Source organism: Aquarana catesbeiana, linkage group LG13 (genome assembly GCF_042186555.1).
Source record: "Aquarana catesbeiana isolate 2022-GZ linkage group LG13, ASM4218655v1, whole genome shotgun sequence".
Lineage (NCBI taxonomy): Eukaryota > Metazoa > Chordata > Amphibia > Anura > Ranidae > Aquarana > Aquarana catesbeiana.
This window is the reverse complement of record NC_133336.1, coordinates 231,716,548-231,744,404: the sequence shown is the minus strand read 5'-3', so window position 1 is coordinate 231,744,404 and position 27,857 is coordinate 231,716,548. Positions and strand designations below refer to the sequence as shown.

Sequence of the window (27,857 nt, the reverse complement as noted above, 5' to 3'; positions counted from 1 at the left end):
TGGCAGGCATCACTGATGGGCACTGAGTGCCATCCCTATTGGGCATTGATTGGTATACCTGGTGGTCTTGGGTGGTCATCCCTGGTCTTCCTGGGTGGGCACCCTCAGGGGGGCTGCACTGATAATCATAATCGGCTCTCCTCTACTCACGTCTGTCAGTGCGAGTGGAGGAAAAGCCGATAAACGGCTCTTCCTATTTACACTGTGATCAGCTGTGGTTGGACACAGCTGATCAGAGGCTCTTTACCTAGATCGGAGATGCGGTATGTCCGACTGACCCGTCACATCAACAATCGCCACACTGCGCGCCCCTGCACGCTGGCTTGTTATCCTGCTGGACGTCATATGACGCCCAGTCGGGATAACTAAACCACTTCCCGACCACCATAGGCCGGGCGGGAAGTGGTTAAGCACCACCAAAAAATGTTATATTTTCTGAAAGCAGAGACCCTGGAGAATAAAGTGACAGTAGTTGCAATTTTTTTTATTCCACATGATATTTATCAAACACATTATTTCAGGAAAAAATACACTAAAAATATTTTATTGCAAGCAAGTACCCAGTTTTTTTGTAAAATATAAAAGATTGTATTGAGTAAATAGATACCAAACATATCTAGCCTTAAAATTGTGTAATCTCAAAAAACTATGCTACACAAAATTGTTCATAGGCAATGATTTAAAAGCCTTTACAGGTTATCAATTTAGAGTTAACTGTGAATTATAGTCCTAGAATTATAGCTTTCAGTCTGATGTTTATGGCGATAACTCACATGTGCCATGCCCTACGTTGTGCGTTTGGATTGTGTTGTGTACAGGGGTGAAAATAGAATAGAAACAGAAATAGAAAATGAAAGGCAAAACACTTATGTATATAAATAAAATACATTATAAATACATTTTTCCCTTCTTTTTTGCGTACACGCATGCGCCAATGTGCATGCGCGTGCGCCAATAGACGTTGGCGCCAAGTGCCATATATATAAGTGTAGCAGTTGCACTAATGCTTTGCTGTCTACAGCTGTACCAGTGTTGCTGAAACCTGATCCTGGTATTTCTATGTTTGACCCGGCTTGTCTCTGACTCCGTTGAATCTCTCCTACCTTTGACCCTGGCCTGTATCTGCTTCTTGTCTCTTGCTCATCTGCCTGAACTCACATTGCCAATCTCTGCCTGTACCCTGCCTATTCTTTACCTGCCCTCTATGCCTGCATCTGATCATCTGTTACCAACCTGGCTTGTCCAACCAAGCATCCTGTGTCTCTTCTGCTCCGCCTGCACCTGCCTGGTCCCTGCAGCCTGCTGCCACCAGCCTGGAAATCTGCTGGCCTGCCAAAACCTGCCGTTTAACCATGTGGTCCAACCTGGTGACACATCCACCACACGGAAGACGATCCAGGCATCCATACACCACCATGCTCTTGTGGCCACTGGGTGATCCCTGAGCCGGGTTGTACAAGAGGCCTTCCCTCTGCACGTCAGGCTCAGCCGTCAGGTATGTGAAAGATCATTGGAGGTGAGCAGGCTGGGTTCCCAGCACAGCTAGAAAACTGATCACACTGTGTGGTCAGGTATTAATAGGAAAGCAGAGGGACTGACAGGGATACCAGGAATTTCACACAAAGGAAGCAAAACAAAGGAAACAAGATACATTTCCATAAATGTATATGATGGTACAGCAGGCACATATAACATACAACTGGAGGCTGGAGCCCAGATTTTTTTAGCCAGGAACATCAAGAAATTAAATATTGCTCTAGTAAGACATGTATGGTCATGACAATGTTTTTTCTAGCCTAAATTTTAATATTTCATAAAGTAACTACAACTTTATTTGTGTTTTTTTTTTCTTCAAAAACTAACTTGGAAAAATCTTCATCAGTTGGCTATACACTCTGTCCTAATGTGGTGGAGTAATATAAGCACAGCAACAAGGAGAACACAACCTGACAATGCCTGGTAGATCACGGAAGGCATTGTTGATTTTTTTTCTGAAAAACAAAAAAAAAAAATGTTACCGTATATAATTATGTCTATAAATACAATTTATGTAACAGATAATTTAGCTACATTTACTTGTATTTTAATTGATTAGTACAATTGGAAACGTAAAATTTGAATTTCACCTTAAAGTGAACCCGAAACGTAACAGCAGTGCTAAAGTGCAGAACCTTATGGTGCCTCCAGGGGGCCTGGCCTAGATAGAGGTGGCAGGTTCCTGCTGGGTGTCCCTGTTTCTAGGTAGCGGGTCACTCCATCTGCCAGCAGCCACACACCCCTGCCTCTGGCTGCACTTCTCCAATTGTCTATGCTTCTCTAGAACCAGATTTAAGCATCACAAGCCCAGGGTCCTGGGCTTGTGATAGCAACAGCTACCTAGCTCCCTTCCTGTCATGCCCAGCTTGATGTGCTACTTGTCGTTTCAATTGCTTCTTGCTGACCACTATCTTACACCCAGACTACTCTTTTGGATTGCCATCTCAATTTGACCTCAGAGTAACTACTGGATTACACTGGATTACACTTGCCCACTGCCTGCCCTGACCTCGGAACTGTCCAGTGGATCACACTTGTTCGCTACCTGCCCTGACTTCAGAACTAGTTAGTGTATTACGCTTTCTCCCTTACTGGATTATGTTTGCTTTTTATCTGCTCTGACCTTGGAGCTGTCTATTGGATTATGCTTGGTTGCCCCCTTACCTTGACTTTGGAGCTGTCTACTGGATTATACTTGGTTGCCCCCATACCTTGACTTTGGAGCTGTCTACTGGATTATGCTTGCTTGATACCTGCCCTGTCCTTGGTGCTGCCTATTGCATTATGCTTGCTTGTTCCCTTCCCTGACCTTGACACTGTCCACTGGACCATGCTTGCTTGCTCACTTGGAGCTGTCTATTGGATTACACTTGCTCACTTCCATCCCTGACCTCAAAACAGTTTTTTTGGATTACACTTGCTCTCTTGAGGCCCTATTCTTGGAACTGTATTATTGGATTAAGCTTGCTCGCTTCCATCCCTGACCTCAAAACTGTTTATTGGATTACACTTGCTCTCTTGAGGCCCTAACCTTGGAACTGTATATTGGATTATGCTTGCTCATTTCCTGCCCTGACCTCGAAACTGTCTATTGGATTATGCTTGTTCACTTCCTGCCCGGGCCTCTGAACTGTACACTGGTTTATGCTTGCTTGCTTCCTGCCCCAACCTTTGAACACTCTACTATAACACAATTGCTCACTTCCTGCCCTGACCTCAGAACTGTCTATTGGATTATGCTTGTTCACTACCTGCCCCAACCTCAGCACTACCTACTGGATTACACTTGCTTGCTTCTTGCCCTGCCCTCAGAAATATCTACTGGATTATGCTTGCCGCTGCCTATCCTGACCCAGTACTTTACCATGACAACTAACCATAGGCATCATCTGCCAGACCAGCCTCAAGTCTACAGGTACCCTTCCTTGTCTCATTCACTTAGTCCTGGTGCCAATTGCACTGTGCCTCAAGACCTGGAACCAACCACATACCAGTAGGCCTGCTTGTCTTAGGGGAAGAGGAAGGAGTGTGGTAAAGGCAAAAGAAACTCTTGGTGACTCTCATTCCTGGACTAGGCGTTGGGCTGTTTGCCACACTTGGATTCTAAGTTATTTGATTAGCTCTTTCACTTTCCTATACCTATTGCAGCCTATCCAGATTATCAATGGCAAGGATCTCAACAGCTCCAAATGCTCTGCTCATTATTTCGATAAGCATCCCTCCAAAAATCGAAATTTTGACATGTTCCTGAAAAGCAGAAGTGATTCATTACAGTTCCCCCTTTCCCTTGTTTTCTCTTCTTTTCCCTCTTATTTAGAAACATATAGTTCCTGTTTTAATTTGAGCAATGCTCAAGAAAATTCTGCAAGAAAATGTGCAATGTGCGAGAAAAGTAAACCTCAGACATGAAATATGAACAAAGCATAACTCTCTATAGTGTGTACTTGTCTCAATCCAGAGCACTAAGTGTCATTTCTGTCTGTTGCCTCCTTCCTCTGCTATCAGCATGAGTCACTTTTGACAAGTTTTGCTGACACCAACTGAAAAAAGGTCACAGGGAAGGGATCTCCAGCATGCAGCCTGTGATTGAAAGCCTCAGGTCTTTTCCTGTGTGCTGAGCGAAGGCCTCCTACTTTTAAGAGCTGAGAAATCTTGTGTAAATTCTGCACTTCAAATGGATGTAGAGGAGAGAAGACTGCAGATAAACAGGTACAGTTTATGTAGGAGGGTTTGTTTAATCTCTGTGTATTACTTGAGGCCAGTCACTATACTGGACCTATGGAAATGTTTACAACCACTTTAATGAAACTTTGAAAGGAGTCAAAATACTTTTGGAAATTACAATAGCGTGTAGATCATATAAGAATTTAGTGATTGAGTTTACATTTACTTTCAATCAATGGAGTTTATTTAATAAAGGCAAATAGGCTGTTCACTAAGCAAAGTGAATTTTCACATTACAAGGGAATTTTCCCTTAGTTTTGTGAATGAGGTGAGGCTTTCATGACTACCATTATCCAATCATCATGTGCAACCAAAAATCTATTTTTTTATTTGTATTTTTTCTTTGTATGTTGTGTACTCTTTGCAAGGTGAGCAAATCCCTTAGGGCTTGGTTACACTTGCAGTTGAAGGGCGGTACCCCGCTCCCCAATCCAGTCCACCTAAGCTGCAAAGGAGGTAACAGATGGGGGTGTATGCAGGCTGCTGGGACCCAGGGACACACACATGCTGTCGCCAAACACCAGTCTTATTAATTACTGGTGGTTTTAGACAGCATTCGTCCACCGGTACTGAGTCCACTGCAGAACTTTTTCGGTCCTTGAATGCCCCCTATGGTCAACTTTAGCACATGGGTCTCTGGACGCAGATAGACACCTGGGACCCTTTAGTGATTTGACTAATATTTCAGGAGACCAAGAAGGCTTGTCCCTCTAGTTGGGCAGCATCCCCTGAAGAAGTCTGATATATGGGTGATACATGTTGGGAACTTCATCTTATAATGCTGTATCCATAAAATCTTGTTGATCTGTACTCGCCAATTGTTGTGTTTTAACATTTTTTTTTCTAAAATAAAACATTTCTTACATATTATATATTATAGTTACTGCTTTTCAAATTAATTTGCACCTGAAAAATCCCAATCCCTCCATCTACATTTAACAATTAAACCCCCTGTCAAATTCAGTGGGCAGTGCCACCCATCGAACGCAAACCCATTTAGGTAAATGGAGCCGTACTGCAATGCACATGGTTCCAGTGCGGTGGTGTAGACTTTTAGTTGTGGTGATGAGGCGGCCTAATGCCCTAAGGCTCCATACCGCTCCTAAGCCTTTAACACCTTTGATAAGACAGACAGGGTTCTATTCTACTCTACAGCTACTCCAAGAACTCCAGCAACATTATAATTAAGCTCCTTGCTGAGTGAAACGTGTTGGGTCGTGTTCATCTTTGATGGAGTGGTTGCTTTATTGGACTGATGAATAACTGGATGAGATGCATTTCTGAGTGAGTGGTTCTCTTTCTATTCCTGGAGTTGTTGTAGGGTTAATCTGATGACTATCAAGAATCTTTTGTTCTCGTTGAGAGTCAGGGGATAGGAGCCTTGAGCAGAGCAAGTATCTTCTGTCTATTAGGGTTCAAATCTAGTACCACCAAAGAGATATCTTCCTGCACAGTACAGACAGGGTAAATTATGGCAAACACAACTCCTCATCCTAGTCATAGCAAAGTAGAATTGTTTCCTTCCTGGAAGTTCCATTAAAGACCATTTGAAAAAGGCAAGCTACAATTTTTATGCTATGTGAATCATGGGGACATGTAGGAAATGTACAGTAAATAAGGTATTATCTCAATTTGGCTGCAACAGTGGAAGACAAAAAAGTTACAAGCCTTCGACTTACTTTGTAGCTTCACTTCGAAAAGCTGTGTGCAGTAGTGGACCCAGTTATCGGTAAAAAGCTCAGCTCTGAAGACCCGCTCATCGGTGGCGGTTATCCGAGGCAACCGTAAAGATCCGTCACTCGTGGCAGAAAGTCTCCTGGAGTAGCAATAATTCTGACGCGCTATCTGACCCGGCCTAGTGATTGCTAGGTGATCGATGTTATTAATATCCCAAAAAATAGATGCTACTCCTGAACGACTGGGAACTTGTAGAGTAACAGTGTCCCCAAGGCGATGAAATAATTGTCTTGTGGCAGTACACGATTCATTAGGCTCTAATGAAAAAAAACAAAAAAAAAGTTGAGTTTAACCACTTGCCACCCAGGCCAATTCTTACACTTCTCTCCTCTATGTAAAAAACATCTTTTTTTGCTAGAAAATTACTCAGAACCCCCAAACATTATATATATATATATATATATATATATATATATATATATGTATATATACAGTATCTCACATAAGTGACTACACCCCTCACATTTTTGTAAATATTTTATTCTATCTTTTCATGTGACAACACTGAAGAAATGACACTTTGCTACAATGTAAAGTAGTGAGTGTACAGCTTCTATAACAGTGTAAATTTGCTGTCCCCTCGAAATAACTCAACACACAGCCATTAATGTCTAAACTGCTGACAACAAAAGTGAGTACACGCCTAAGTGAAAATAAACCAAAAAATATGTAGAAAATGGGATTTTAAAGGTACCCCTGATATAGGAAAAGACATTATCTACTAATAATATATCAAATATTTATTGAAGCAGTTTTACAAAAAAATATACGATAAAATGTGAGAACAGTTTTACATTCACAGTCAAAGGTATACATCCTCAACCTAATATTGACAATGAAAAAAACTGTGGTCACCAAGAGTTCAAAGCATAACCACGTCCACATAATTTCAACATGTTTCGCCCAGAAGGCTTCATCAGGAAAATGGACGAGGCTTTCAATTATTCAACAACATTTTCCTGATGAAGCCTTCTGGGCGAAACATGTTGAAATTATGTGGACGTGGTTATGCTTTGAACTCTTGGTGACCACAGTTTTTTTCATTGTCAATATTAGGTTGAGGATGTATACCTTTGACTGTGAATGTAAAACTGTTCTCACATTTTATCGTATATTTTTTTGTAAAACTGCTTCAATAAATATTTGATATATTTTTAGTAGATAATGTCTTTTCCTATATCAGGGGTACCTTTAAAATCCCATTTTCTACATATTTTTTGGTTTACTACTTCAGGGATGATGGTACATATATAAAAAACGTTTATAAACACTGATCTCTACCCATATACCTTAAGTGAAAATGTCCAAATTGGGCCCGATTAGCATTTTTCTTCCTTGGTGTCATGTGACTCTTTAGTGTTACAAGGTCTCAGGTGTGAATTGGGAGCAGGTTTGTTAAATTTGGTGTTATCGCTCTCACTCTCTCATACTGGTCACTGGAAGTTCAACATGGCACCTCTTGGCAAAGAACTCTCTGAGGATCTGAAAAAAAAGAATTGTTGTTCTACATAAAGATGGCCTAGGCTATAAGAAGATTGCCAAGACCCTGAAACTGAGCTGCAGCACGGTAGCCAAGACCATACGGCAGTTTAACAGGACAGGTTCCACTCAGAACAGACCTTGCCATGGTGGACCAAAGAAGTTAAGTGCACGTGCTCATATCCAGAGGTTGTCTTTGGGAAATAGACGTATGAGTGCTGCCAGCATTGCTGCAGAGGTTGAAGAGGTGGGGGGTCAGCCTGTCAGTGCCCAGACCATACGCGGCACACTGCATCAAATTGGTCTGCATGGCTGTCCTCCCAGAAGAAAGCCTCTTCTAAAGATGATGCACAAGAAAGCCCGCAAACAGTTTGCTGAAGACAAGCAGACTAAGGACATGGATTAGTGGAACCATGTCCTGTGGTCTGATGAGACCAAGATAAACTTATTTGGTTCAATGGTGTCAAGCGTGTGTAGTGACAACCAGATGAGGAGTACAAAGACAAGTGTGTCTTGCCTACAGTCAAGCATGGTGGTGGGAGTGTCATGGTCTGGGGCTGCATGGGTGCTGCCTGCACTGGGGAGCTACAGCTCATTGAGGGGACCATGAATGCCAACATGTACTGTGACATACTGAAGCAGAGCATGATCCCCTCCCTTCAGAGACTGGTCCACAGGGCAGTATTCCAACATGATAACGACCCCAAACACACCTCCAAGATGACCACTGCCTTGCTAATGAAGCTGAGGGTAAAGGTGATGGACTGGCCAAGCATGTCTCCAGACCCTAATGAGCATCTGTGGGGCATCCTCAAATGGAAGGTGGAGGAGCGCAAGGTCTTTAACATCCACCAGATCCATCATGGAGGAGTGGAAGAGGACTCCAGTGGCAACCTGTAAAGCTCTGGTGAACTCCATGCCCAAGAGGGTTAAGGCAGCTGGAAAATAATGGTGGCCACACAAAATATTGACACTTTGGGCCCAATTTGGACATTTTCACTTAGGGGTGTACTCACTTTTGTTGCCAGCGGTTTATACATTAATGGCTGTGTGTTGCGTTATTTTGAGGGGACAGCAAATTTACACTGTTATACAAACTGTACACTCACTACTTTACATTATAGCAAAGTGTCATTTCGTCACTGTTGTCACATGAAAAGATAGAAGAAAATATTTACAAAAATGTGAGAGGTGTACTCACTTATGTGAGATACTGTATATATATATATATATATATATATATATATATATATATATATATATATATATATATATTTTGTTTAGCAGAGGCCCTAGGGAAAAATCATACAAGATGTTATTAGGGCAACGATCTACCAGAGCACCCAGATCCTCCTCCATCTATCATCATATTATAAGTAAACATTCTGAAAAATGACTAAAGAGCCTTAGCCTCACCCAAACTGAAAGCTCAAAGTCACATATTATCTTTGCTAGTTACAGAAAGATCATTTTTGTTCATGCAAAGACACTATTCCCCCATCCTCCATTCCATTCTTCTCCAGCCAAATATTTGCACTAAGGCCCGGTTCACACTAGTGAGACATACAGTACGCTCCAACTTTGAGAGCACATGTCGCATGACGTGTATGAATCAATGATTCCCTATGAGAGCCGTCTTAACTAGTTTCGACTTGTGTCGGCCCAATTTGGAAAAGGTTCCTGCACTACTTTGGTCTGACTTTGGTCTGATTTCAGCCCATTGAATATCATTGAAGTCGCATCCAAGTCGGATCACCATCTTAACTATCCATCTCAACTATCCAAAGGACAAGCCGGACTATCTCAAAGTTGGATCAAAACCGTATCCTGTTCATTAAAGTCAAATAGAAGTCGGATCGATGTCAGACCAAAGTCGCTTGGCAAAGTCAGCTCGACAGTCGTACAACCAGTGGGAACCGGGCCTAAGGCTTTATTTGAAGTGGTTGTGAAGGACTGTTTCAAGAATGTAATTAAAAGTAACACAATTTATAATGCCTGGTATTACTGAATATTTTACTTACCTGCAATGCTTGGAGATAACCCATTATTGCCTGTAGATTAGAATGATAAGAATAGTCATTATTGCAAGTAATCCTTTGCAGCAAATGGTTTGTGTTTCATCTGAAAGAGTCCAATATGTTGATGCAGTTACTGGGCTGGTTAAATGATTTGTGGAAGGGTTGTGAAGGGATTGTGGGTGCTGGTGGTCCCATATCCCCTATGTGATATCAATGAGAAAATCACCAGAGGCTGGAGAAAAGAAGACCAGCACTTGACTTTACCACTTGGATTGTGCTGGCTATAGAAGCCTGGATATTGAAGGCACCTAAGCTACAGAGGCATGACTGTAAAGGTAGGTGCACCTACCCACCTTGTGGGTCTGTAGCCTATTCATTTTAACGAGACACAAACAGGTGTACTGTAAGATGGGTTAATATGGCTTTTCCAAGTGTTATTATCAGATCTGGTAATATAGCTTAAAGTGTATTTTAACCTAAATATTAAAAACATCATATTTTTTCCTTCTCCATAGGTACCTACGGTAGCTTAGTCAGCTTACGCCCTCATTTCTTGGGTCAGTGTCATGCCTCTAGGCTATTTGTTAGCCTGACATGCCCCAGCCAGCAGAGTCTCTCACTGTCAATATTAGGAGGAACATCAGGGCACTGACCGCCATGCAGCAGAACGTTGTAAAGGGAGTGGTTGCGTTTTTTTGACAGCTGAGAAGTGTTATTTTTAAGATACTTGGCAGGCTTTAAAAATACTGTTCCAGCTTTCCCTCCTAATGCTGTTTAACCTTAACTCTAAAAGATTTCCTACCCTCAAGCCTACCTCATGCCTACCAATCTATCCTTCTTATAGTCCCCAATCTATCCTACGAGGTGGGATGAGAACAATCCCTCCTGGCACACTCTCCTACTATTCTGCCCCTATCCCCCCTATTATCAACCCCCCCCCCTCCATACGCATGAACCCACATTTTCCATGACTTTCCTTCCCTATATCAATATCCCCCCCAACCTTACCTATAGCACCCCTACTACCCTTGTTTAAGCATATCCTACCCTCTCACAGTGGTCCCTACACCTATGGGAAGATAATACCTTTTATCTGCTTGGTCTTACATGCGATGTCTTATGCCGTGTACACACGACCGGACTTTCGACGGACTGAACTCCGAAGGACTTTTCAAAGGACTTTCGACGGAGTTCTGATGAAACAGACTTGCCTACACACAATCACACTAAAGTCTGACTGATTCGAACGTGATGACGTACGATCGGACTAGAATAAGGAAGTTCATAGCCAGTAGCCAATAGCTGCCATTGCGTCGTTGTCTGTCAGTCGGACTAGCATACCGACGAACTGATTTTTCGACCGGACTCGAGTCCGTCGGAAAGATTTGAAACATGTTCTATTTCTAAAGTCTGTCTGATTTTTCGACAGCAAAGGTCTGATGAAGCCCACACACGATCGAATTATCCATCGGACCTTTGCTGTCGAAAAGTCTGGTCATGTGTACACGGCATTACAATTGATCCTGATGCCTTTACTGCTCTACAGCTCACATGTACTGACCTTGGACATTACGTGCAGCTTCCTACCTTGCCTAAGGTATTATTTAGGCTGTTACTTGTATCTCTCACTTGAATGCATATGCATATACCACCAATTTACAACAGTACTACTAATATAATAAATCAATACTATTAATAAAACATTCTTGATCAACATTAATGTTCCCAATTGTGTAAGCAACGTAATTTTGTAGATATATGAAGTAAATGTAAAGCCATTGACTTTTTTTAACTTACCGCTAATCCTTAGATCATATATCTGAGCACAGATGTATTTCATTTCACTGGTAAATAATTCAGCTCGGTAAATCCGAATGTCATTGGAAGACAAAGATCTGATAATTAATGACCCATCCTTTAAGCTGGAATCTAGTCTCCCGGTATAGTCAGAGCCATGATCTCCCATCTCCAGTGGTTGGCTTGGTTTTGTTGTGGCAATAATAAACTTTTCATAGTTCCAGCTGGCAGAAGTGAGAGGGATATTATTCAGGTCCAGTTGTAGAACAACGTCTTCACCCTCCTCAACAGAAAGACTTTTCATGGGGGCACAGGCCTTTGATAAGGAAGCACCTACATTAAAAAAGAATAATTTGTTGAAGTGTTGTCATTGTGGACCTTCGCCTTCTTTACAGAATATTATTCCTCACCAAAAAACTCATCAAAAAATTGGAGATGCAATCTCAGTTTAAGTTGAATTCCTTTACTTCAATCTCCATGCATACAAAAGTTAGAGTGCACAGTTTCGGACAGCACATGTCCTTCATCAAGCTGCATATAGTAAATACGTTTTTTATATAACTGGTTTCAAATGTGTAAAATTTCTCATCTAGGCAGTAATGACCACCAGCTGCCTCTGGCCTCCTGGGATTCTCATGTCTTGCATCCCAGGAAGCCTTAAGGCAATCTACATCACATGCACATTTGCCTCTGTAAATTAGACCTACAAACATCAACTCTGTACTATGTTGAAGCTGATAAAGAATCAGCTTCCTCCCCTTCCCTGGTTTGAGATTCACAGCTCCAAATCCAGAAGTGCTCAGAAATAAGCACTTCTGGGCTCATAGAACCCAACATAGATCCGCAAATAGATGTTTGCTGGTCTACCACTGCTCTCCGTCCTGACACCTGTCATGGAGGTTTTGGGCACCTAAGGGGGATAATTGAGCCTTGGGGGGGGTAGGTATTAGGGTGGCACATTATAGTACAAATGATCAGGTGGCTTTACAGATGGTCTTATCACTTCTGCAAGAAAGTTGGCAGCTGAGGCGAAAAGTATAACCAAACGTAGAAGCTGGGAGCTTGGCGGCACAGCCGTGATAGTTAAGGAAGTGGCAGCAAAAGTGTCAACGTCTACCTGCAGTTCAAGAGAAGAAGAATTCAAAAGAAGAGGATGAAAGTATACAAGAGAAGCAGTAGCCAAAAAGAGGGGAGGAGGTAGAGGGAACTAAAAGCCTAGGGGGGGTTAGGGGAAAAAAAGGGTGAACGAGGGGGAAGGGTGTTGGGTGTCAAGGTGGGGAGACAAGCTCCCCATTCAGTGGGCTTGCAATGAGAATTCAGGGCCAAAGGGTTTTGAATTGTTGAGATTCTGAGAAAGCTCTTCATATAGTCTAAGTGAGGAAATAAGTGGGGGTTACCTGTCATAATGTCATGCAACCAATTCTTCTAGGTGCTGGAGGCAAGCTAGCTCCGCACACCACTTTACCATTGTGGGAGTAGATGTTAATTTCCAATGTCTTGGAATCACATTTCTGGTAGCAAATAGAAAGAAGTGAAGCAGGCTTTTATTTGCTATAGATATGGAGTCAGGTGGCACGGAGAGTAAGGCAGTGGTAAGAGACACATGAGTATGCATTCTGGATTAGTCGTGAATCAGTAGGCATGGCCATCACACATGCAGCACTGTCCTCGTAGCCCCCCTATATCTCCAACAAGTGTTGGGGTGAAGGCTAAGCTAAGCTTTTTAAGACAAAAATGTTAGGTAGGCTTACGTTTTAGTTTGACATCAAAAAGCTGTGCACATTTGTAGACCCAGGTGCCAGTGAAAACATCTGCTTTGAAGACCCGCTCTTCATTGGTGGTCATCCCAGACAGCTTTAAAGATCCATCACTCGAGGCAGTAAGTCTGTTAGAGTAGACATTTGCCTGAGACTCTAACTGATGACCTGGTCTGGTCACTGCTATGTGATCCATGCTGTTAATATACCATTCAATAAATGCTACTTCTGAACGAATGGGAGGTTGGAGAGTAACGGTGTCTCCAAGGCCTTGGTCACTGTGGGAACGTATTTCTCCACATGTATCTGCAGATGCTGTTAAAACACAAAAATGTTAAATTAGTTAAATGGACAATCTGATTTTGTAAAATGCTTAAATGCTATTAGTAAGCACGCATCAATCAAAATATATGACAAAATTGGTTTTTACCACTTCAGTACAGGGCACTTTCGCACCTTCCTGCTCAGGCCAATTTTTCCAGCTTTTAGTGCTGTCACTTTTTAAATGACAATTACGCAGTCATGTTACACTGTACCCAAACTAAATTTGTATCATTTTGTTCCCACAAATAGAGATTTCTTTGGGTGGTATTTGATCACCTCTGCAGTTTTTATTTTTTGCTAAACAAAATAAAAAAAGATTGAAAATTTTGCAAAAAAAAAGAGTTTTTCTTTGTTTTTGTTATGAAATTTTGTAAATAAGTAAGTTTTCTCCTTCACTGATGGGCACTGATAAGCTGCACTGATGGGCACTGATAAGGTGGCACCGATGAGGTGGCACCAATGAGATGGCACTAATGAGGTGGCACTAATGGGCACTGACGATGGGCACTAATAGGTGGCACTGATAGGCAGCACTGATAGGTGGCACTGATATGTGGCACTGATGGGCATTGATAGGCGGCACTGATGGGCACACATAGGTGGCACTGGTGGGCACTGATGGGCACTGATAGGCGACACTGATGGGCACTGAAAGGCTGCACTGATGGGTACTTATGGGTGGCACTGATAGACGGCACTGCTGGGCACTGATGGGCACTGAAAGGCGGCACTGATGGCATTGATGGGCACTGATGGCTGGCATTGATAGATTTCACTGATAGGCATCACTGGTGGCACTGGCAGGCATTTTTCATTGGCACTGATTGGCAGCTGCCTGGGCACTGATTGGCATTTCCCTGGTGGTCTAGGGTGTCATACCTGGTGGTCCAGTGTGGTGGCCATCCCTGGTAGTCCTGGCGGCATCCTGGTGGTCCCGGGCTGGCATCCAAGTGGGGGGGTATGCTGATAAACAATCAGCACAGACCCCTCCTGTCAGGAGAGCAGCCGATCGGCTCTCCTCTACTCGCGTCTGTCAGACGCATGTGAGGAAAAGCCGATCAGCGGCTCTACCTGTTTACATCGTGCTCTGCCGTAATTGGACACGGCTGATCACATGGTAAAGAGTCTCTGTCAGAGACTCTTTACCTAGATCGGAGTTGCGGTGTGTCAGACTGACACGCCACAACAACGATCGCCGCGATATATAGGACAACATCATAACATATGACGTTCGGTCAGGATATCGCAACCACTTTGCCAACATCATAATGCTATATGGCGGGCGTCAAGTGGTTAAATGTGGAAAGTATAACTGAATTAAGACAAACGTTTTAGGCTCCATGCACACTAGCATTTTTTTTAAGTCCAAAAAATGTTGGCAAAAACTCTAGACAACAAACACTGGTAGTAGCTTTTTGTAGTCGCGTTTTAGCAGTGTTTTAGGAACGTTAGTGTTTTATTAGCATTTGTTCAGTAAAAAAAAAAAAAGCTCAAAAAAACAATATCAACAGCGTTTAGTAGCGCTTAGAAGCATTTAGGAGTGTCTCTGCTGGAAAAAATGCTCCAAGAAACTCTACAAAAACATCTTTTTTTGTCTGCTCCTAGATGCTGAAGCTCAAAAAATGCTAATAGCCTAACGCAGTGTGCATGGACACATAGGATAACACTATTTAGCTTCTAGGAGCAGAAAAAAATGCTAATAACAGCTTCTAGGGTCTTAAAAAAACGCTAGTGTGCATGGAGCCTAAGGTGGAGGGCACGAGAATCAGCTATAGTAAACACTAAGTAGTACTTTGGTTTTAAAATATTCTCAACTGAAACTTCCTTGAAATGATCTACATCCAGCCCTTTTGAATCTGTTTATCAAAGTTAACGAAAAGTGCTATAGATTGACGATTTATAATGCCAATGTTTTTACATTCATTTTTCTTCAAGCTCCTCCCATAAGTGTCCGCATGGGGGGTGTCCACACAGCGTTGCCAACTGCCCGTAAATTTCAATCTGTTTTTCAGCTGCCCATAAATGCCCGTTATGGATGGTGGCTGCCCGTAAAAAATATGGCTGCAGGGCAACATTGAAACTGCACATGCGCAGTGCCAAAGCCTGCCGGGTTCGGGAAACTCGTACATGCTGGGCCATTTCTGGCTGAGTGGGTGCATGCATGGTGAGTTAATGGCATAATGGCACCGCCTGGCGCCATTTTTGAATGGACAGCAGTTGGCACTCGGCTGCCTCTGAGTCAGCAGCATATCAGTGGACAAGTCTCCCGACCCAAAGACCGGACTCCGGCTGGAACCTGTGGGGACTTCCACCACCACTATGCCACTGTAAGCATGGCCACACGGAGACCAGATCCCTGCACCATCCATGATGGATGGTGCAGGGGTCTAGTCTCCAGGACTCAGTGTGGCTGTGCTCACAGTGGAGTGGTGGGAGACTCTATCCAGCAGCTATGGATCCATCCATGGCTGCTAGAGGGAGACTCCCACCACTCCACTGTGAGCACAGCCACACTGAGTCCTGGAGACTAGACCCCTGCACCATCCATCCATCCATGGCTGCTATATCTACAGAATGTGATGTTCTCATCCTCCAACCACCTCTTTTATCATGTCTGCAGCCTCTAACCACCTCCCGTATCATGTCCACAGCCTCTAATCACCTCTTGTACCTTGTCCGCACTCCGCAGCTTCCAACACCTCCTGTAACATGTCCGCAGCCTCCAACCACCTCTTGTTCTATGCCCGCACTCCGCAGCCTCCAAACACCTCTTGTGCCATGTTCACACTCTGCAGCCTCTAACCATCACCTGTACCAAGTCCGCAGCCTCCAACCACCTTTTGTATCATGTCTGCAGCCTATGGTTGCCACCTCATCCCTTTAAACCCGAACACACATGAATTACACAGGTTCTGTGGCTGATTAAGAGGGTAATTAAACTCACTTGGTGCCTTATCTGCATTTAATTAGCCTCAGAACCTGTGTAATACAAAGGTGTTCAGGTTTAAAGGGATGAGGTGGCAACTCTACTGCAGCCTCCAGCCACCTCTTGTACCATACCCACACTCTGCAGCCTCCAACCTCCTCCTGTATCATGTCCATAGCCTCCAACCGCCTATTGTACCATGTCTACACTCCGCATCTTCCAACCACCTCCTATACCGTGTCCGCAGCCTCCAACCACCTCCTGTATCCTGTCCGCATCCTATAACCAACTCCTGTATCCTGTCCGCAGGGGACCCTGATGTAAGGGGGAACTCTGATGGGGACCCTGATGTAAGGGGGAACTTTGATGGGGACCCTGATGTAAGGGGGGACTCTGATGGGGACCCTAATGTAAGGGGGGACTCTGATGGGGACCCTGATGTAAGGGGGGACTCTGATGGGGACCCTGATGTAAGGGGAGACTCTGATGGGGACCCTGATGTAAGGGGGGACTCTGATGGGGACCCTGATGTAAGGGGGGACTCTGATGGGGACCCTGATGTAAGGGGGGACTCTGATGGGGACCCTGATATAAGGGGGGACTCTGATGGGGACCCTGATGTAAGGGGGGACTCTGATGGGGACCCTGATGTAAGGGGGGACTCTGATGGGGACCCTGATGTAAGGGGGGACTCTGATGGGGACCCTGATGTAAGGGGGGGCTCTGATGGGGACCCCGATGTAAGGGGGGACTCTGATGGGGACACTGATGTAAAGTGAAACTCTGATGGGACCCTGATGTAAAATGGAAGTCTGATGGGGACCCTGATGTAAGGTAAACTCTGATGGGCACCCTGATGTAAAGTGAAACTCTGATGGGGACCCTGAAGTAAGGGGAGACTCTGATGGGGACCTTGATATAAAGTGGAACTCTGATGGGGACCCTAATGTAAAGTGCAACTCTGATGGAGACTCTGATGTAAGGGTAAACTCTGATGGGGACCCTGATATAAAGTGGAACTCTGATGGGGACCGTGATATAAGGGGGGACTCTGATAGGGATCCTGATGTAAAGTGGAAGTCTGATGGGGACCCTGATGTAAGGGGGGACTCTGATGGGGACCCCGATGTAAGGTAAACTCTGATAGGGATATGTGTTTGACAAAGGAGTGCAGCCGTCATGCCATTCACGGCTTGCTGACTCAGGAAACGCGTCATGTGTGTGACGTCATCACACTTGCCTGGAATGCTGTTTGCCTTCCAAGCCTCATTCTGGTACTCCTCCATCATTGCCGGCCGGTGGACACAGTGCATCTGAAAGACCAGTTTGATTACACATCCATGGCAGGGATGATCGACCTCATGGACACCTCCAGTTACATCTGGGACTCCCATATGCCTTTTTAACTCAACACAAATGTGAGTGAAATCTCTGTTGCTGCTCTTTTTATTAAAATTGTTTTTAAGTCTGCACCCAGAGGCGCCTCCTTTCTTTGTTTCTAAACTCTGATGGGGACCCTGATGTAAGGGTAAACTCTGATGGGCACCCTGATGTAAGGGGGACTCTGATGGGGACCCTGGTGTAAGGGTAAATGCTGATGGGCACCCTGATGTAAAGTGAAACTCTGATGGGACCCTGATTTAAAGTAAAACTCTGATGGGGACCCTGATGTAAATTAAAACTCTGATGGGGACCCTGATGTAAGGGGGGACTCTGATGGGGACCTTGATGTAAGGGGGGACTCTGATGAGGACCCCGATGTAAGGGGGGACTCTGATGGGGACCCTGATGTAAGGGGGGACTCTGACGGGGACCCTGATGTAAGGGGGGACTCTGACGGGGACCCTGATGTAAGGGGGGACTCTGACGGGGACCCTGATATAAGGGGGGACTCTGACGGGGACCCTGATGTAAGGGGGGACTCTGACGGGGACCCTGATGTAAGGGGGGACTCTGATGGGGACCCTGATGTAAGGGGGGACTCTGATAGGGACCCTGATGTAAGGGGGGACTCTGATGGGGACCCTGATGTAAGGGGGGACTCTGATGGGGTCCCTGATGTAAGGGGGGACTCTGATGGGGACCCTGATGTAAGGGGGGACTCTGATGGGGTCCCTGATGTAAGGGGGACTCTGATGGGGACCCTGATGTAAGGGGGGACTCTGATGGGGTCCCTGATGTAAGGGGGGACTCTGATGGGGACCCTGATGTAAGGGGGGACTCTGATGGGGACCCTGATGTAAGGGGGGACTCTGATGGGGACCCTGATGTAAGGGTGAACTCTGATGGGGACCCTGATGTAAGGGGGGACTCTGATGGGGTCCCTGATGTAAGGGGGGACTCTGATGGGGACCCTGATGTAAGGGGGGACTCTGATGGGGACCCTGATGTAAGGGGGGACTCTGATGGGGACCCTGATGTAAGGGTGAACTCTGATGGGGACCCTGATGTAAAGTGAAACTCTGATGGGGACCCTGATGTAAAGTGGAACTCTGTTAAGGACCCTGATGTAAGGGTGGACTCTGTTAAGGACCCTAATGTAAGGGTGGACTCTGTTGAGGACCCTGATGTAAGGGTGGACTCTGTTGAGGACCCTGATGTAAGGGTGGACTCTGTTGAGGACCCTGATGTAAGGGGGGACTCTGTTGAGGACCCTGATGTAAGTGGGGGCTCTGATATGTAACAGGAGGCTCATAAATGATGGGAGCTTCCAGGGGCGGACTGACCATTGAGCCACTCGGGCACTGCCCGAGGGCCCTGGGCCACTAGGGGGCCCCATCAGGGTTGCCAGCCTCAGTAAAACCAGGGACAGTATGTATAAATCTGTGTTTTTTTTACATCTGTCTGTGTATACTGTGTGTACATGTATGTGTATACTGTGTGATTGTATACTGTGTGTGTGTATACTGTGTGGCCCCATAATCACTGATTGCCTGGGGGCCCCATAATCTCCTATTGCCCGGGGGCCCCATGAGTTATCAGTCCGCCCCTGGGAGCTTCAGATGTGAAAGAGGGACTTTGGTGTTATGGGGGGCTTCTAACATGAAGTATTTCTTCAAGTGTGTTTCTTCATTCATTTAAATTTTATTCAATCAACTGATTTTTTTTTCTCCAACAAATATTTTTCAAATATACAATGTGGCCCTTATACTGACAAATGTATAGACCCCTGATCTAGAAGCTGCAGATTGGCATTGAGTGATGTTATTAACACTATGATCTACCAGAGCACACAGGTCCTCTTCCATCTATTAACAGATTTGAAGTAATCATCTACAATAATGTCACCCAATCCGAAAATTAAATGTTACAGTTTTCAGTAGAAATTTTGTTAGTATTGCATATACAAGGATTGTATCTGCTAAAAATGCTATGACCCATCCACTTCATTCCTCTCCCGTCAAATCTTAGCTTTAAGCCTTCTTTTTGACAAGGGCCAAGATTGACTTTTTTCAAGTAGTTTTAATTAAAAGTAAAAGTAAAAAGGAAACACTAATGAATATTTTACTTACCAACAATACCTGGAGTTAACCAATCCTTTCCTGTGTAAAATAAAATGAAAAAAGTCATTATTGCAAAGTCAGAACAATAATTTGCAGCAAATTGCTTGTGTTTTATCTGAAGGAGGTCAGTATGTTTGCATAATATTTTTTTATGCAATGACTGAGTTGGGTAAAGGATTTGTGGAAGGTTTGTGAAAGGATTAAGAGCGCCGGTGTTGCCACTTTCATATCCCCTTGTCGTGTTGATTGGTAAAGGAGAAATAACCAAAGAAAAAGGCCAGCACTTGACTCTACCAGAAAGGGCTGGATTGTATTAAAAGAAGCCCAGGTGTTGAGGGTACAGTACCTAAGCTACAGAGGCATACATACAGTATAAAGCCCCGTACACACGATCAGACTTTCCAACAGGAAATGTTGCATATAAAGGAAAAAAAAAAAAAACTGCGCTAAAAAGCAAACAATTATAATCACTGAACTGCAGCCACAACAAAAAAACTAAAAAGAATAAAACTAAGTGACTAAGTGCACTTACAGTCAAGTGGTCAAAAAATCTATAAATTAACTGATGATGAAATTCATAAATAGCCTGTAAGTAGTTAATGAAATCCAATAATAAATAAATGAGTTCATAAATTGCCTATGAATAAATGATAAAGTCCAACATTGAATAAAGTGCACATGCAATTAATTGACCAAACAAATGTTAAAATATGAACAATAAAAAATATATAAACAAAAAAAATGACCAAAGTTCATAAATTGCTGGTGAATAAACAATAAATAAAGTCAATTCATAGAGAGCTCAAGGAGGACCCACAAATCCCATGAAGGAGAATCACAAAATCACACATCCACAGTTCAATGGTCCCCGCCGGTGTGAGAGGAAAGAGGAAAAGAGGGAGTGTGAAGGAAGTGTCCAAGCAGACGGTGGATCCAGGTGACAATAAAATTGAGCCCTTACCAGAAGTGGTGGACCTCCTTAATAGCGAGGTCATATGCGCATGCAGAAACAGCCCTCTGCAGGAACAGATGGATGACCGCATCCGGAATTCACCGACGTATATAGCGTTCCAAGGGGAGGCAACTCCAGCGTGTCAGCCTAGGGAAAAGCACTCACTAGTGCTGTGAGTGCAAAGAGAGGCAAAAAAGGCTCCGATAGTGTAGTAAAATTAAAGACCTTTATTGCTTATGGGGACAAAGAACACATCTCCACCATAAAGTATATTAAAATAGCCGGCATATAAAAAGGGAACACCCGTGTAAACAGACATGGGGCGTACAACGTGATGGCATACAGTGCATAGCAACGCCCTACATGTTTCGTCATAAATGACGTCTTCAAAGGGGCACGGGCGACGCACTGAACCATCACCTATATAGTGCTGAGCAGCAACCAGACCTCGTTTTCATCTGGGCGCCGCTCAGCATTCGACCACTTGACTGTAAGCACACTTAGTTTTATTCTTTTTGGGAAATGTTGGATGACAGGCTGTTGGCGGAAAGTCCGACCATGTGTATGCTCCATCGGACAATTGTTGTTGGACTTTCCACCAACAAATGTTGGCTAGAATGTTCTCAAATTTTCAGCCAACACATGTGTGTTGTCGGACTTTCCGAAAGCGCTCGTTATTGTAAAACTAGCATTCGTAATGGAGACATCACGTACGTCTTATACGTCACTACATTCATAATTGTTGGCCACCATTTGTGTGACCGTGTGTATACAAGACAAGTTGGAGCCAACATCCTTCTAACAAAATCCCACGGTTTTGTTGTCGGATCGTGTGTACAAGGCTTAAAGGTATGTTCCTACTTTATCCAAAACTATAAAAAAAGGTTTTGGCCTTAGATCCACCTCAACATAAGTTGAGTACTGCAACTTTTTGAAGCAGGGGCAACATTTTTCATAAAGCCATTGTAATTGGCAAGTGGAAGGCGATAATGTCATCATTTGTGTATAGATGTTTGAAAGTAAAAGCCTTTGTGTTTTTTTTTTTTTAAACGTACCGTTAATCCCGAGAGCATATAACTGAGCACAGACGTAATTATTTTCCCTGTTAAATAATTCAGCTCGGTAAACCCGCATGTCATTGGAGGACAAAGATTGGATAATTAATGAGCCATCCTTTAAGTTAGAACTTAGTCTTCCGGTATATTTTAATCTATGATCTCTCATCTCCACTGGTTGGCCTGGCTTTGTTCTGGCAATAAGATACTTTTCCAAGTCCCAGGTGACAGAAGTGAGAGGAGTATCATTTAGGTCCAGTTGTAAAATGACGTCTTCACCCTCCCCAACAGAAAGGCTTTTCGTGGGGGCACAAGGAATGATGGAAACCACTGCATTAAAAAGAAACATTTGATCCAGTTTAAGATTGATAAGGCATCATTTTTGTTTCATTGTATCTAATTACATAGTTACATAGTAGGTGAGGTTGAAAAGAGGCACAAGTCCATCAAGTCCAACCTATGTGAAATCTTTAATAATAAATCCCAGTTGAACTTTTAGTGTGATCAGCGAAATACCTTTCAGGTGCATAAAAAAAAAAAAAAACAGTTTGCTTTCTTTAAAAAGCATCCACAGCCTGCATAAAAAAAGCCTTTCTTCTGCCAGCATGCTGTAGAGAAGGACCCTTGCTCTCTGTGTGGAAGCAGTGGTCTCTCTGCAGATGATGGACACGCACCTCCTCAGTCAACTAGGGCGCCCAGGCGCCACCCCCCAGCCATGTGTCTGACCCCCTGATCTACATGCAGGGATGCCGGATGCATAGATTCCAATGGGGGGTGTTTTTTTTTAATTTGGAAGCATGTGATTAGAGCCAGAGGCTCTAAAATGCGAAAGGGAATGCCGCTCCCAAGACTTCCACACCTGAATTGATGCTCCCACCCTACTCAAACTCATGGGTGCTTGCTCTGCACTGTTGTGCAGGAAAAAGAGAAATATCCTGGACTGCCGCACTTCATGAAAAATGGCATCTTTATTGGCAAAAATAGATAAAAATCCAAAATACAGTCACATCAAGGGTGGATAAGACAGAGATTAATAGCTAACGCATTTCACATCAACTGATGCTTACTCATAGCTTGATGTGAAACGCGTTAGCTATTAATCTCTGTCCTATCCACCCTTGATGTGACTGTATTTTGGATTTTTATCTATTTTTGCCAATAAAGTTGCCATTTTTCATGGAGTGCGGCAGTCCAGGATCTTTCTCATTTTCCTAGCCAGTGGCTCTAATAGGCTTCAAAAAATGGTGGTCTTGGGGTGCAGAGCATTGTGCTCCGAACCCACCCAGTTGTGTTACAATAGCGAATTAATATTTGCTATTGTAACACTGAATCCCCTCCCAGTCAATCAGGAAGCGGGTCATGAGACTCGTCACCCAATTGGCCGAAAGGAGATCCAATCGGATTGGCCATCAGGTGAGCCACGACGCACGGAGTAGAGGAGGGGGAAGACGCACACAGGGGAACCGAGCAGCAAACAAGCAGCCCACAGCTCAAAGGGAAGCTGCCACCACTGCTACCGCCGCCACCCGCTACGCTGCCTGTGAGATGAGGTAAGTGCGGGGGCCCCGACTGACTCACATACTGGGGGGGGTGCCGTCCGTGACCCGGCCGGCCAACTGACCGGGAGGGGGATTTGGGGGGTGCCATCTGTGACCCGACCGACTGAAGGGGTGGCAGCGGGTGAATTGTGTGTATTGCCCCCCCCTCCAAAAAAAACTCCAGCCACTACTGGTCAGTTGTATATCTCTCCAATTAGCAAAGAGTGATAGCTCTGCAAAGAGATCACTGCTTCCACATACAGAGAGCATATGTCCTTTCCTGCTGGCAGGGAACAGACTTTTCAACTCAGGCTGTGGTTGTTTTCTAAAAAACAAAGACAAAAAAACAAAACCAAAAAAAAAAAAAAAATCAGTGAGGCTTTGCAAAACTTTTGGTTTTTCATCCTCCTTGGTCCAGTGAAGCGGAAAAATTATATACCAATATTTCATTACAGATTTCATATTTTATTGCTTGCTTAATGTTTGTGAGTTGGAGGTTTGAACTGAATATGGGTTTAATACAGTTCAAACACTTGATATTGGCTGACTTTCAGCAACACATTTGATTTTTTTCTTTGGAAGTTTAGAAAAAAATGTTGCTTCCTGTTCACTGATAGAAGCAAGGAAGTTCAAAAAAGTCCACAAGCTTTCTTGTAAATCACATTTTGGCTGGTAAACTAAAATTCAAGAAATGTCCTCACGGCGTTACGAGATATTGGAAAACAAATCTGCCTACATTCTCAGATTCAGGGTAATTAATATAAAAAGAGAGTCAATTTACCCCCCCAAAAAATAATATTTTAGTTATCGGGGGTGTCCTGGAGATAAATCAGCCACTTATGTCTTACATTTCTTGGACACAATAAGAATTCACTAACACTATTGACAATTCTGTTCTTGTCCACCTTGGAATTTAAGGTACCCAACTTATTCAATTTTTTTTTTGGATGTTGGGATACAAAGAAAAGCAAAACCTCTCTAAGCAAGTTGTCAATGGGGTGATTCCCCCATTGCAAGAATACTCCCATATTCATGTTCTAAGGAAAACACAGAAATTTGGATTTTTTTTCTCACTTTCTGTCCTGGTGACAATGGAGAGGGTAAGACAAAAGAAATGGTCGCACTCTGAGACCCCAAAGTTTGCTTGATGTTGCCTTTATTGTCACAAATTTGTCAGACAGACAGGAAAAGGAGTTGACATGTTTCACAAGCGATAGCTTGCTTGTTCACAACAAAAGATAGCACCTGCCAGGCTGGATATTTAAGGTGTTCGCCCCAATCAGGCTATACCCAAAAAACACCTGCCTCAGGAAATGCTATGTGCAAAAACATTTCTACTGACATGCTTAAAAAAAAAAATTATATATATATATATATATATATATATATATATATATATATATATATATATATATATATATATATACAGAAACACCGACAGACTTAAAAAAATGTTTTTAAATAAAAACAAAAATGTATACAATTCATCAAATAAACAATATATGGGTCAAAAAACAAGTAACAAAATCCAAAAACAAAAAACAGAGAAAAGAAAAGCCAGTATGTATCTGTCTGGCTTCTTTTCACCCAAAAAACCCAACATGTGCATATACATATAAATGCACACATCAAAAACACCTGTTGAGTTGATATAAAATGTGTATAAAAACATGATAAATATACAGGAGTAGCTGGTAAAGGGTATAAGGATATGTGAAATGAGATATTGTCACATTGAACCACTCTTGGTACAAACAAAAAACAAAGGGATGAGTGGAACTGCATGTGATTGGAAGATTGAGAAGAGTAAGTAGAGCAATGTATGTACATATAAAAATAACTACAACAGTAAAAACAAAAATAAATATAATTACAAATTGGGTGAAATGTGCAGCGCTTATGTGATCATATAAACCATAACAAATAATATGAGTACAAAAAACGTGAATAATAAATGATGTGCTCAAAAATACTCCAAGCAGTCCTCTATTATGACATGTAATGTCTATAAACAGAGGAACTTGGACGTGTGATGTCCAAAAAAAGTCAGTGTGACAAGCTTCAATCATGTGTGATGATAATCCTCAACCACATGTGGATATAATATAGTAACAGTCTTTAACTTCAAATATGTATGATGTAATAACAGTTGATAGTAGATCTACCACCAAAGACACCAGAAGCTTCCTCCCAAAAAGACATATAACCAGTCCTTTCCAACGCTCAGGTTCAAATCACTGTGCTAGAGGAAAGACATTGTAGTCCGTCCTGCCGATAAGGGCGGAGGTATAGTCGTGCAGGACAGACTGGACTACATGCAAGAAATGTATAGGATATTAAGCGACCAGGACACATATAGGGAACTTACCAGTAACCCTACTGCCCAATATAAAAAAGAGCTGGACCAACTCGTTTAAAAAGCTTTTAATGAGCAGATTCTAAATAAAAAAGAAAGGGCTTACCTAGTACCTACTGCACCTAGAATCCCAATCATGTACCATTTGCCCAAGATCCACAAGGATCCTGTTCACCCTCCGGGTCGACCAATCATAAGTGGAATCGACTCTGTAACATCACGTATCGATAAATATATCGATTTCTACATTCAAACATTGGTCAAAGGTACTCCATCATATCTTAAGGATATGACTGATACCATTAGGCTACTTGAAAGTGTGGAGATTGGGGGGGACCTGCTGATGGCACATTTCACCCAATTTGTCATTTTTGCAACTTTATCCACTGCTGTGCTGGCTGCTTTAGTTTTTTTTTTTTCAATTTTTGTTTGATTTCTTTTATAGACAGCGTGGTATATATTTGTTTATAAAATATAAATACATTCATATGCACATATATATAACTAATTAGATGGAACACAAATTAAATCCTAGTTAGTAATTAATTATAAAAGTGTGGGATGTCCCATTCATAGTTCATATCAAAATATATTCTGGTTTTGAAGTGGAATATCCAGAAAACCTCTCTTTTACAGAGAAGTTTGAAAACTCCTCTTTTAGGTAACTGAACTTTTTCCAAAATCTGTATCCCCACCATGGCACTGCTGCCACTGTGGTATTGATTAAAATGTCAGCCAACATTTGTTGGCAGATTCTTGTCTACTCTATATAAATGTTCTTGGAACCTGTCCCTAAGTCTCCTTGTTGTGCGGCCAATATATTGTACATTTGCAAGTCACAATATATATATATAATTTATTGTGCATTATGCTATGTAGACACGATTTTCCGACAACAAAACCGTGGATTTTTTTCCGACGGTTGTTGGCTGAAACTTGCCTTGCATACACACGGTCGCACAAATGTTGTCAGAAATTCCGAACGTCAAGAACGCGGGGACGTCCAACACATACAACGAGCCAAGAAAAATGAAGTTCAATAGCCAGTGCGGCTCTTCTGCTTGATTCCGAGCATGCGTGGAATTTTGTGCGTCGGAATTGTGTACACACGATCAGAATTTCCGACAACGGATTTTGTTGTCGGAAAACTTGAGAACCAGCTCTCAAATTTTTGTTGTCGGAAATTCCGACAACAAATGTCCGATGGAGCCTACACACGGTCGGAATTTCCGAAAGCAAGCTCACATCGAACATTTGTTGTCGGAAAATCCTATCGTGTGTATGCGGCATAACAGTTGAAATTTTTTTTTATCTGGTGTGTTTTTTCATTGAAGAAGGATCACACAATATCTCCCTTAATAATGGAGAGGGTGAGGCTTCCTCACAGGGATAAAGACGGCAATAAAAACTTGACAGAGTTTCAAAACCTTCCCTACTTTTTTTTTTTTTTCAATAAAGGTTTATTTTCTAAATGTAAAAATACAACGAGGTTAACATTCTACATTTTTATTCAAATAGAAAAAAATATATATATGTATAAACACTTATTGAAAATGCCAACAAAATGACTTTAGGTATATTTTAACATATCTCCATTGTAATTATTTGCATCTTCAACACTATGTAATTTCTCTTCTCCTATCCACCAGGGTATTTTGTGTGTTCCATCACCTCACATACTCACATACTTCATGATTTATAACAAATAACTATATATATATATATATATATATATATATATATATATATATATATATATATATATATATATATATATATATATATAAGAATTGGATAAAAAAAGAAGACAACTTACATCCCTGTGGATATATAACAAGGCACCAGCAGACGAAAGGCCAGTCTTTCATTTTTTTTTCTTGTGTTGTTCTGACTGCCAGGGACAGCTGAGGTTTTTCACACTTCCCCAAAGGATGGTGGACACATATGCAAAAACTAGCAATGTAGACACAATTTTAACCTACAGCCAACATCCTGTTCATTTTAAATGCCCAGTCTTCACACCCACTGTTAAAGGAAACGTACCTTACTTGGATCCTACCATATTTGTATTTGCAACCAAAAAGAAATTCACTTCAATGTAGGCTGGTATTTGACAGACATTCTTATTAAATGCAATTGCATAGTTAATTTACAG

The 27,857-nt window shown here is 42.7% G+C and overlaps 1 protein-coding gene across 1 annotated transcript; it reads right to left on the bottom strand.

The window, feature by feature from the left end:
• Positions 1-55: 55 nt before the first annotated feature.
• LOC141116939 (uncharacterized) lies at positions 56-27,644 on the bottom strand. Its single transcript, XM_073609451.1, has 8 exons — positions 27,519-27,644; positions 21,809-22,138; positions 19,811-19,840; positions 13,043-13,363; positions 11,292-11,624; positions 9,498-9,527; positions 5,940-6,254; positions 56-1,991 (listed from the first exon to the last, which is right to left on the bottom strand). Exons 1-8 carry the CDS (start codon positions 27,568-27,570, stop codon positions 1,879-1,881), a joined length of 1,524 nt encoding a protein of 507 aa, XP_073465552.1. The 5' UTR covers positions 27,571-27,644; the 3' UTR covers positions 56-1,878.
• Positions 27,645-27,857: the final 213 nt, after the last annotated feature.

Coding starts and splice junctions, on each gene's coding strand:
- LOC141116939 (XM_073609451.1), bottom strand. CDS start 27,570: ATGAAAGACTGGCCTTTCGTCTGCTGGTGCCTTGTTATATATCCACAG. Junction 11,625..13,042: donor TTTTGATGTCAAACTAAAAC/GTAAGCCTACCT, acceptor TTTTTAATGTAG/GTGCTTCCTTATCAAAGGCC. Junction 6,255..9,497: donor GTTATCTCCAAGCATTGCAG/GTAAGTAAAATA, acceptor TTTTTTCATTAG/AGCCTAATGAATCGTGTACT.